The following is a 12,212-nucleotide window of genomic DNA, read 5'->3' on the forward strand; positions in this document are numbered from 1 at the left end:
ACACACACACACGCGCACACACACACACACACACACACACACAAAAACAGCCAAGTGACCTCAGTTTCATTACCTAGTCTGTTGCTTTCATGGCGCTGTGGTAGTCTGTGTCTGTGTACAAGGAGATATTCTGCCAAAGAGCCCTGTTGTTCTGCTAGAATTCATGATGTGGTGTTAAACTGTGAAATTGTGGAACTGTCACATTAACTCAAGAGTTTCCCCTCTCTCACTTCCCCCTCTAGTCTCTCCCCCTTATCTCTCCATCTCTCTCTCTCTCTGCCTCTCCCACACACGCACACACACACACACACACACACACACACACACACAGAGCCTATATTTTGTTGACAGCTAATAAACCATGATGAAAAGTCTGCTCTCTTGTGGGCGAAGACAGTCAGTGTACCTAATTATGTGGACTTTCAAGATATTTTGAGGCTATACGTCTTCGGTCTTCTCTTCATAGCATGTATATGTTATTGTAGAGTAGGCGTAGCTGATACTTTATTTTTTTATTTTTTATTTACATGTCTCTGTTAAGTTTGTTTCACATTTTAATTCGGAAACACTGACAGAACAGATCCAAACATGTGATGGGAGGCATTGTCAAATTCCTGTTCTGTAAGCTCAAAAAGTTAATTTACTGCCTAAACATAAACAATCCTAAATTAAATGTAATAAATAAATACGAACCGCGTCGTGTCATCATGTGTCCACCCACAGTGATCACATGATCACCGACAGACAGTAGTCACATGACTAATATAAGGCGCTGTAAATAGAGATGCCGGAAACACATCAGAGTTTACAGCTTTAGTTTTCAGACTGGGGATTTTTAAACACTTGATTTCAATATATCACGAACGTCTGTGGACCAAGCTCTTCAAGTTCAAACATGACAACAACGGGCGGACTGGTCGTTCTGACGTTTCTTTTCTTTGTTGCGTTGCTTCCTTGTCGGTGCTTCAAGTACTATGGAAAGGTAGGCTACGAGGTTCTTCCATGGGTTTTTCTCTCTATAATGTGTTTTTGTCATGTTCATTTGTTTAATAGGAGAGTATATATATATATATATATATATATATATATATATATATATTCCCTTTGAGAGCTGTTTTGAAGGAGTCAAGGGATTCGCATGTCTTAATGACTGTTGGTAGGGCATTCCACATTTTGGTGGCATAGGAGCGAAAATAATTTAGTCCCTTGTTGTTTGTGCCGAATCTGGGTTGCAACTTGCACATGATTTGTTGAACTCCCTCTGGTGTTATGGGTGTGGACTTCGTTGACATATTATTTAGGTATCTTGGTGGTGTATCTTGTGGGCCAGGCCCATTGCAAGATGCTGTACCTGGTGTACTGTTGTAAACCCTAAGCCATTCCAGCCTATCAAAGTGGGCAGGGGTGAGGTGGGTTCGGGGAGTGAGGCCAAGTAGTAGCCTGACCAGTTTGTTTTGGGATGTCTGGAGCTTTGTTTTAAGGGCCTTTGAGGTGCCTGTGCATGATACTAAGAGGTGCATGCATAGTCGAAGAAACCTTGTACGAGGGCTCCTGTAAGGGTCCAGTGAGGAGATCCTGTATAGGAATCTGATCCAAAGAGAATGGATTCAGTTTTTCCCAGGTGTAAGGTTTATCAGCGAGCCAGGTGCAGATTCTACCAAGTTCAGAGCTGAGGGCCTTTTCAACATGCTGTTTGTTCCTGTCCGAGACCAGCAGTGCCGAGATATCTGCAAACAGGAACAAGTTGCAGTCACAAGCTGATGTAATTTCGTTTACATATATTAGGAACAGTAAAGACATATAGCCATGGTTTACCTGAAGCTCGTCTGATAATGACTGTCATGTTTCAGGGCTAGGAGTAGCCCCCCTGGTCGCCTGTTCGGGACAGAAAAGGTAAACATTAAGGGTCCCGAAAGGTGCTATGCTAGCTAGACGTTGCATTTGGTGTGGATTGGTGGTTTACTTTTGTTGCAACTTGCAAGGAGTTGTGAGTCTACAAGTTCTGACTGTACTTATGATTAAAGTCCTCAAATGTGATTCTGTCTGGAATTATAATCATTATTTGATTTCATTTCAGTTTGACCAATGCACTCTTTCTCATTGTAATACCCCCCCCCCCCCCCCTCTCTCTCTCTCTCTCTCTCTCTCTCTCTCCTCGTGTGCTGCTTTCTACCTCTACACTCCAGATTGATCCTCTTGTGTACGAGGAGCAGTTGCTGTGGGTGAGCGGAGGAGCTGGGAAGGTCAACACCTATCGCGTTCCTCTGCTTACCTTCACTCCTAAAGGAAGCCTGCTGGCCTTTACTGAGGCCAGGAAGGGCTCTGCCAGCGTCCTCGGAGCAAAGTTTATCGCAATGCGACGATCCATAAACAAAGGTAAACCCTGGACACAGTGGACAGTGGCATGCAACGGCTCCAATCAGTGCCCCATGAAAGACAGAATGTGTGCACACACAATATATGCACATCTGAAATTTCCTTGGGGATCAATGAAGTAACTACACAGTCACACACGTCCCAACAACGGTAACACACAACGCAAACATGGCACTGTTGGATGAGAGCAAATGGTTGGGATAAAAATAATCCTATGAATCACATGTATACTGATGTATAGACCGATTCCGTAGCGGTTTCATGGTCGCAGCCTACGTATTTCCTGTAGGTGGACTCGACGTAGCTGCGGGGTTTAAACCCTCACCAGGCGCATCTCTTCCACTACAGTGAACGGCAGAGTGACTGATGTTAGTTTGCCTCAAACTTTACTCTTTTACCTGCTTTTTTACTAACACTAACATTACAAAGATGTCCAGAACATCGAGATGAACCTGTGTAGTTTATGGCTGCTCCAACAGTAGTGGCAACATAAAAAATAAATAAATACGGAATGTCAAAATATCTGCCGCGGTGGCTGAGACCAGAGCCATTGAGTAATGTTTGAGACAAAGCAGTGAAAGGTCCTGAAAGATACATAATGTCAGTCTTACCCAATACCCAATCTTTCTGTTTTATGAACACAAGGCTGCTGTATTTTATACCTCATACTAAGCATTTAAAGTATGAGGTATAAAGTACAGCAGCCTTGTGTTAATAAAACAGAAAGATTTGGTATTGGGTAAGACTGGCGTTATGTATCTTTCACTGCTTCGTCTCAACCATTACTCAATGGCTCTGGTCTCAGCCACCGCGGTGGATATTAGACATTCCGTTTTTTTGTTTTTTTTTAATGTTGCCACTACTGTTGGAGCAGCCATAAACTACACAGGTTCATCTCGATGTTCTGGGCATCTTTGTAATGTTAGTGTTAGTAAAAAAGCAGGTAAAGGAGTAAAGTTTGAGGCAAACTAACATCAGTCACTGTAGTGGAAGAGATGCGCCTGGTGATGGTTTAAACCCGCAGCTACGTCGAGTCCGCCTACAGGAAATACGTAGGCTTGAGACCCGCTACGGAATCGGTCTATACGCCTCTTGCTCTTTCTCCTAGGTGAAACATGGTCCGTCACGTCCTTCATTTTAGACGACGGATCGACGGCAGACGGTCTGAACCTCGGGGCAGTCGTGGCGGACGAGGACAGCAGTTCTGTCATACTTGTCTATTGCCTGTGTTTCCACGAATACCAGTGCAGCCCGTCTAGCACCATGATGGTGGAAAGCCTGGATGACGGTCTCAGCTGGAGCCCACCCAGGAACCTCTCTGTGCAGCTGGGAGTCAAGAACTTTGCTCCCGGGCCAGGCTTTGGCATCCAGGTGAGAGACTGTTAACAACAAGCTAATGACTTGCATTTGTTATGAAGATTGCGGCCGCAACTAACATAATCAATCATAGTCAATTATATCAATTTATATCAGTGGTTTTCAACCCTTTTCATATCAAGGCTTTTCATATTTAATCATCATTTGAGCCACAGACCACCAATAGGCCATGCAAACCTCGCACTAATGACGTTTAGCCTCTCAGACCCAAAATGTGGAATATTTTGTTGTCGTTAGATAAGATTTTGTCCACAATTCCATGCTGTATTGATGTTGGTACCATTAGGTGAGATAACAGGCAAACGTTTAAAAATAATTGAACTCTTGAAAGTTGAGAGTCTCAAGAGTTAAAGATATATAAGGGTTAAATATCTAATAAGGGTCCATTTGGTTTCCACCTCCATCATTTAGCTGGGGACCACCTGGAACCCCCTCAAGGACGTGATTAATTCAAACCATAGTAAAATAATAAGTAAAGATGATGGCAAATGCTCATCTGTCTGAACGCAAACGGATATCTTGACATAACTTTTCATTTTATAATATGGAACTTAAACCTTAAGTGGATGAGGATGTATTCAACTTTGATTTGACAGCACAGTGTCAAAAGCACATTATTGAATATGAGTATAAATATTTTGAATGAAGTGTAGGTAGGGTTTGAATTTGATAAATGATAAACTATTTAGAAATGGTTAAATAAAACTTAAAGAAATAGGTATATAAAACTAAAATATTACCCCATTCCAGATTTTAGTTGATGTGGTTCTAAACAAAATTTAGAACGACAGTGTGCTTCGATACTGCATACTGAATTCTCGTTGTTCAGCCCAGGACATCCAGGAACTGGGGAGGCACTTCCTCGCTAACACAAGCCCAATACGGGGCCTTGTTTAGGGGTGAGATCCACCGGGAGACCCATGGAAGCCTCCAGGGAACTCGTCCGGTTCCAACGGTCCATCCTTCGCACAAAACGGGGACTGGGTGCGTTATTCCGACCACTACCATGTGCGGAGAGATCCCAATATATAATCAAATGATAGCCTACATTGCAATCGGATTTAGCAATAAGGAAATGGGCTAGTCTCGAATCAAATTACCGGTAATCAATAGTAGAACACTCATTCAACGTGTTATTATGCCTATGCAGCTCACAGTGGTGTGACTGTGCTCACCGAAAATAGCCGATCTACAAGTCACAAGCATTGCACATTTTGCAATAACTTATTATTTTTTATAAACAGTCAGAAAGTCTGTCTGTCTGGTGCAGGACTGATAGGGAGAGGACCGCGAAAAAACACCCATGACACTGACCATTGGGTGTCCAGTAAAGAGAGGTTCTTCGGGCCCCTGGTCGCCTGAAGGTTGGCCTCTGAACAATAAGAAAGTAGGCTACCGCTTTGTGCACGTTGTTTTAAATTCTTCATTCTGTTTAGAACCATACCAACGGAAATCTAGAATCGGGTTTTATCATACCTATTTCTACATTTTATTTCCCCATTTCTAAATATTATTTAGAAAACAAAAATACGTTATCAAATATGAAATTAAAATGTCCGAAAGATACACTGGCCAGGTAGGATATTGTTTACTGAGGTCTTATCAGGCCTCTGTCAGGTGACTGCTTTATCAGGTAAACTGCATCAGAATAAGGTGTTCCTCTTTGATTCACTATAAATGTTTTATAGAAAACAAAACTTTAAACTAAGACAATATAATTACGATTTGAAAAGCCATTCATATCACATGAGACACAGGGCTGTATTTTGCGTGTCTTAAGTACCAGGTCTTATTCCCTAACTTGAGTAAACTAAAGACCTGGAGGCGTGATCAATGCCATTTGGCTATTCTGAGTGGCCAAAGAGCATTGATCACGCCTCCAGGTCTTTAGTTTACTCAAGTTAGGGAATAAGACCTGGTACTTAAGACACGCAAAATACAGCCCACACTATCATCACCTGTCACTTGTTCCGTCTGTTTTTTCCCCACAAATGGCTAATCCAATCCAATATGTTTATTTTGTAACCTTTTGTATACTAATCTAACTAACTAACCAATCTAACTGCACAATAAAGGTGCAGCCTAGAATCATGACATTATAATGGAAGTATTATTGAAGTGTTCCCAGCTGTTCTGTGTACAATGTCAGTATAATCTGATGATGATAAAGTGACATCTGAATAACTGCAGAATGCAGGCAGCCATGAATTTGTCCTCCCGTTTGTCTGCTAATGCTCTCTGTACTCATGTGAGGGTTATGATTATATTATGTCCATTTTATTGGTTAAGTTGAGTTTATTGTGCAATGTGCTGTATTTGAAGTTGTACCATCAGTTTTCCATGTACCGTATAATATAACATTGTATACGTGCAACGTCTGCTGTAAAACATGCATTTCCAGCAGATTGAACCTGCAGCAGAAATAAAGTATCCTGAAGAGTACATGCCTGCCCAGCCATTTATGCAGAGTCAAACATCTGTAAGGCATATGGTAGAGTGTTTCTTTATGCCGAGTCCAACATCTGTAAGGCATATGGTAGAGTGTTTCTTTAGTCAAACATCTGTAAGGCATATGGTAGAGTGTTTCTTTAGTCAAACATCTGTAAGGCATATGGTAGAGTGTTTCTTTATGCCGAGTCCAACATCTGTAAGGCATATGGTAGAGTGTTTCTTTATGCTGAGTCAAACATCTGTAAGGCATATGGTAGAGAGTGTTTCTTTATGCTGAGTCAAACATCTGTAAGGCATATGGTAGAGTGTTTCTTTAGTCAAACATCTGTAAGGCATATGGTAGAGTGTTTCTTTATGCAGAGTCCAACATCTGTAAGGCATATGGTAGAGTGTTTCTTTATGCTGAGTCAAAAATCTGTAAGGCATATGGTAGAGTGTTTCTTTAGTCAAACATCTGTAAGGCATATGGTAGAGAGTGTTTCTTTATGCAGAGTCAAACATCTGTAAGACATATGGTAGAGTGTTTCTTTTGCACTCCAGTCTTGGGACACTGGATCTGGTGCCAGATGGTAGTGTTTCTCACTGTCTCTGTCAATGCATTTGGCAGGGTCTTGCCTTGATTAAGGTTTTTGCTTTCCTGAGTGGCTGAAGATGTTCCGCTGTTGTTGTTTTTGTCGTGTTGTGGCACAGTCACTGCATGCTATATTGGATTTTTTTAATACTTTTTTACTTACTTTTTAATTCTGCCTGGAAGAAGGTAAATAACAAATAAAAACACTACAGTTGAAATTGTGTTCTTTACAGGTGAAACTGAAACGGTAGCATGAATACTAAGCTTTTGTTTTGCTGATTACTTTATTACTAAAAAATACATGCAAGACACAGGTCCTTGCACTCACAAGGGGCATGGGGTTGAGTGGAGGTTTGGCAGAGTCGCCAGACACGACAAGTGTATCATTTATTAACATCATCCTCTAATCACTGTATATTTTGACATTACAGAAGCGTTACCCCCCATTTAAAGGAAGACTGGTGGTTTGCGGACATGGAACTCTGGAGGGAGACGGAGTCTTCTGTATCCTCAGTGATGATCATGGACGTAACTGGTACAACGGTGCAGAGTTGAAAAGTATTCCTTACAACCAGAAGAAGAAAGCGCTGGACTTCAACCCTGATGAATGTCAGGTACATCACCACATCTGATGCTGAACACTGTCTGGCGATAGTCAAGTGGTTAAGTTACTCTGTCCTTACTCTGAAGACTTCCCCCTCAGTCTCTTCTACACTATCTCCCTATCAAATTTTCTATCGTCGGTCTCATACACTGTCTCAGCTTTATTACTACTACTGTATCTGTCTCAAAAGACAAAATACTAAAGAATCCTGCTTCCCAACATAAATTCCTTTAAACTCTTTTCTACTTTGTGACTTTAAGTCATTTCCATTGTGGATTACAGGCTGCAGAGTGCTGCTTGGGTGAGGATGGCAGGAGCTGGAAGTCTTCAAAGTGTTATCTTTGGTGTTAGTCCCTGACAAATACAGATTTTCAAGTGAAAAACTCACATTTTCAGTCGTACGGAAAAGTATATTGGGCGTTTAGTGTGTCAGACTCAGAATGACCGTTTACATGGCATGTCTTCTTACTAGGAATGGTATGTACAAAAAGAAAGATTATTTGTTATTTTATTGTCTTTGTTGTTCCTCTGTCTGTCCACAGCCTTTTGAGATGAAAGATGGCAGTATTGTCATTAATGTACGGAATAATAATAATTACCACTGCCGATGTCGTATGGTGGTACGCAGTCTGGACGGCTGTCTCTCTCTGCCCATAGAGGAGCTGTCCTTCGACTACACCCTGGTGGACCCTGTAGTGGCGGCCGGCGCTCTGCAGAAAGAGGGGGTGCTCTATTTCACCAACCCAGCCAGCTCTGACCACAGTAAGGCTTTCTTTATGATTGATAATTGTATTAGACAATAAAATGCAAACGGCACAGGGGTACAGTCGAGCACAAATGGTCCAAAAAGGATTGCACCGAAGAAAGACCTTGCAGTCTTGTTTCCATTCGGGTCCCATACATTCATTTAAAACACAACAATGACATCGGCAATGATATATCTCAAATGGGGGGGGGGATAAAGAAGTGGGGCAATCACATTCTCTCCCTTTGACCTGATGACAGATGCATTTTCAGACCATTTTTAAAGGAAACCAGTGATTTGCTTGTTTTGAGGGAAGGGGGAGGGTATTCCACACATGAGTGGCAGTGCTTTGGAAGGTGGATTTACCGATTTTATTATTATGCTCTGTAGTAGGGCTGAGCAATTAACCACAAATCTATCGGAACTGACATTTAGAAGTTAACCTCTAACCAAGTAAATCTTGCTTGTGTACTGTTGGTTAATCGAGAAGTAGCTTTATAAAATAATTATACAATTTCTCATATCAATGAATTGAGTTGAAAAAACATGAAATTATAAGAGATTTAAAGACGACTTCACCACTTTTCAATCTATCTACATATAATTGGTCCCGTCTTCCAGTGACATCATTAGGCAGACTTTTTTGTAAACAAGATTTAATTTACATTTGTATTATCGCAACTTCGCAAGAACAATTGCTTCTATTATCGCATTGTAACTTTTCAGGAATAGAAAGCCTGAGTTTCTATTAGCTTGGATTCCCCATCGTGTCACTGGAAGATGTCCACAGCCCTCCTATGAGACAAGAGTAGTTGTGCTATTTTATCATGAACATTAGTGAGGACCAATTATATGAAAGATAGATTGAAAAGTGGTGAAGCATTTGCAGTACCTGATCATGTCGGCACATTATAACATTAACAACCAGCACCGGGTACAATGAAGCAAGCAACTGTGATTACGGATTCAGGATATCATTCACTGCAATCATTTGATATGAATCTAACAACATTGTGAGCTGGTAGTTTGGCTGTTCTTAGGTGCCAGATTGGTATCAATTTGGTTGATCTGGTCTACAGCGAATACGAAAACTGCTTGTGTGCGTACATGTGTTTGTGTTCAAATTACCAGATACAGTATCAGAGCACTGAGCAGTAAATGGACCTCGACAATGAGTTTCCGGAAGTAAATGCCCCATTCATTCACAGCTGTCAATATCAAAGACACCTAACCCCCTCACAGTGAGAGATTAATATAATTTCTCATAAAGAAGCAAGAAGGAGAAGACTTAAAATTTTAGGATACTTGAGCATACCTCGATGCGCCCCACATCATTCAGGGAATGTCAGTAATTGTTATAAAGATTATACTTTTACTAATATGTTCATTGAAAGTTTATCTTGAGACACCTCATTTTAAACTACACCGACATTTCCCCTGCTCATTACTGTGCATAAATGTACTATATGTACTTAAGCCGCGTTCTTCTGTTGATGGCATCAATAGAAACTTTCCAACAGGGACGCCGGGCTGTTTGTCCACCACCACTGATACAACTTCATCCAGAGATGAACAGGTTAACACACAGCAACAGTAAATACGTTACCATTGGCTATCTTTACCAGTTCTCTTTCTCTCCTCCAGGAATTAACCTGACCCTACGCTGGTCGCTAACCAATGGAACGTCTTGGGAGTCTAATGCGGTCCAGATATGGGCGGGGCCGAGCGGCTACTCATGTATGACATCACTTGACAGTGACACCGAGGACCGAAAGTATGTCTATGTGATCTATGAGAAGGGATACAAAGATTATGATGAGACGGTCTCATTTGTCAAGGTCCATCTGTATGGAGGACGATAGGAAATGGACTGGGACGAGCCACTGGATTTACTTCCTCAACTTTGTCAATCATGATTCTATGGAATAATGACTGCAATGAAATCATTTCTATCCTTGGACTAGATCATAAAACAATGACCAGATTGATTAAAATGATCACTGAGGAATTTAACATGGGGTTTAAACCTCCAGTGAAGATGCTACCATCTATTTTACCTCAGGGAAGGGAGGGGACAGGAAGCAGGAAGAGGAGGTTTATTCGCAAGATCTTTTCAAAAGTGACTTGAAGTTGGGAAGACTTGACATTATCATAATGGAGGACAACATGAAAACTTGGAATGGCAGTGTGACTTGTGCATAGGATTGTATTATAATTATGTTATAAAGTTATTCCTGCTTTGTGGGATAGCATACTCTGAAGAATCAGGAAATACGGGGAAGATGATTATGTGAGGTACATTCCGGCATTTAAATGTTTTACTCTCGGATTGGAGGTTTAAATTCCTAACTGCATTTTAGGTCAGTTCTGCCTCCAGAAAACAACACGCTCTTCCTTATTTGATCTCCCTCTCTTCTGAGTTTCCCACAGCAGACAAAAGAGGAAGTCCAACCTCCACTTGTTTTTATTTTTGGATCCGGGGAAGGAAAGAGGAAGGCTGAGCATAGTGTGCCTCGACACAGAAACGCATGGATTTGGCTGAATATTTGCAAAGCCTCCATTTTCTGCATTTAAGATTTACGATTTCACAATCGTCTCCCTGGTGATTAACATTCAACCCAGTTTTGTCGACTAATAATAGTACTAAAGAAGACACCATCAATTATAATTAGTCATATATGAAATTATGAATATGAATTATATCTTGTAGAAGGTGGACAGGACACTGGAGCAGCATGGACATTTCAAGCCTACACAGTCTTCATCAGAGTCAGACTCATGATGAACAAGACTGTGTAGATCTAAACGTTTTTTCTTGTAATAGCACCTAATAAAAAGGCTTGAAATGTTTGTGCTGCTCCAGTGTCCTCTCCTCGTCCTGCACTGTGATGCACCGGACCAGTCGTTCCAGGCTTGAGGCACGTTGGTAGATTCCTTTTGTTATGAATTCTATCTTATCGGTGGAAATGTGCCAAAAGTCTAGTCTGTGGATTTTATATGAAATATGGGTGGAAATCTTGTATCGTTTTCAAACACTAAGAGACCTCAGAGAGGACTTCAATCAGTGGCATTTATGATAAATACCATTGATTGATTGTATGAATATTGTGTTATTCCTAGGCCCTCTGGGATTTGAGAAATTGTTTCGTTGAGTGATTACAAAAGGGATGTGTATGTGTGTGTGTGTGTGTGTGTGTGTGTGTGTGTGCGCGCTCATAATGTGGCTCAAGTGCCCTGTTTTTGTACATTAAGTAACAAAAAAAAGAAAATAATTGAGCAAAAAAACTGAATTAAACTGTTCTCCACTCTACTTTATTATTAAATGATTTAAATGCCATAGCTTTAAAACTTCTAATGGCAGACCATAACATGTCCTCACACATTCAAGACTAGTCATCCCACTTTAATGGTCTGTAATATATACTGTATACACTCACATTTTAATGGAGTGAATAAATCATGGTTTCTAACACAGTGACAGTGTCTACTACTTTATTTTTTATTGTGAGCAGGGTAACCGATCAGCTACTGGAAGGTTTATATGTTGGCTTGTCAGGTAACTGGACAACATTCTGTTGAGCTCTGTTCTATTTTTAACCCATTAGACCTGAGGCCAATTCTACAAATGCCTTCCAAATCACTAGTTCTCACACTTTCAAGATTTTTCAAAATGTTCAGAAATTTACAAGTGTACAAATGTACAAGCTTGCAGCACAAAGTGACGAGCTAGTAGAGCTAGGCCTACTCTGTCTGCTATTTTTTAATAGCCAATGCAAAAATCTAAAATTACACGGATGCTCAAACTGTTAATGTGTTCAAAGCCTTTTTTACTTAATACAATAGTGCAAATAGCCTTGATTTCTTGTCATTTCATTTTCTCATTTAGCCTTTATTTAATCAGGTAACTGAGGACCAATTGACAGTTTTCATGTATCTTTTCTTTGCAGAACTTATGGACGTGATAATTCTGCATTGACACAGTAGAAATGGGTAAAATATTGTTCTTGATTAAAGGATGAAGCTATATTAAAAACATCATATTGGTAAATCCTACCTTGACAAATAGCAGTGAGGAAATCTCAGAATAA

At 40.7% G+C, this 12,212-nt stretch overlaps 2 protein-coding genes across 3 annotated transcripts in view; both read left to right on the forward strand.

Moving 5' to 3' along the window:
* The first annotated feature begins 810 nt into the window (after positions 1-810).
* On the forward strand, positions 811-11,928 carry LOC308332297 (sialidase-1-like). Of its 2 annotated transcripts, none has more exons than XM_080788111.1 (6): positions 811-982; positions 2,187-2,376; positions 3,518-3,747; positions 7,207-7,389; positions 7,922-8,141; positions 9,769-11,928. In XM_080788111.1, the coding sequence occupies exons 1-6, from the start codon at positions 896-898 to the stop codon at positions 9,984-9,986; spliced, it is 1,128 nt and encodes a 375-aa protein (XP_080644237.1). In that variant the 5' UTR covers positions 811-895; the 3' UTR covers positions 9,987-11,928. The 2 variants fall into 2 exon arrangements, with proteins under 2 accessions (XP_080644237.1, XP_080644236.1); XM_080788110.1 differs by having other exon boundaries at positions 3,485-3,747; positions 9,769-11,927.
* Positions 5,792-12,212, forward strand: part of LOC308332298 (uncharacterized protein) — a 60,334-nt gene continuing 53,913 nt past the window's right edge. The window contains exon 1 of the mRNA XM_080788112.1: positions 5,792-5,802. The gene's annotated coding sequence lies outside the window, so the exon portion shown is untranslated. The remainder of the gene's footprint in view (positions 5,803-12,212) is intronic.

Source organism: Protomyctophum bolini (assembly GCF_963924005.1).
Source record: "Protomyctophum bolini genome assembly, chromosome: 17".
Taxonomy (NCBI): Eukaryota; Metazoa; Chordata; class Actinopteri; order Myctophiformes; family Myctophidae; genus Protomyctophum; species Protomyctophum bolini.

Bases quoted from the DNA above. Each gene is read 5' to 3' on its own strand.
- LOC308332297 (XM_080788110.1), top strand. From the start codon at position 896: ATGACAACAACGGGCGGACTGGTCGTTCTGACGTTTCTTTTCTTTGTT. The intron at 983-2,186 runs GTAGGCTACGAG...TCTACACTCCAG, and splicing joins GCTTCAAGTACTATGGAAAG to ATTGATCCTCTTGTGTACGA. The intron at 7,390-7,921 runs GTACATCACCAC...GTCTGTCCACAG, and splicing joins TCAACCCTGATGAATGTCAG to CCTTTTGAGATGAAAGATGG.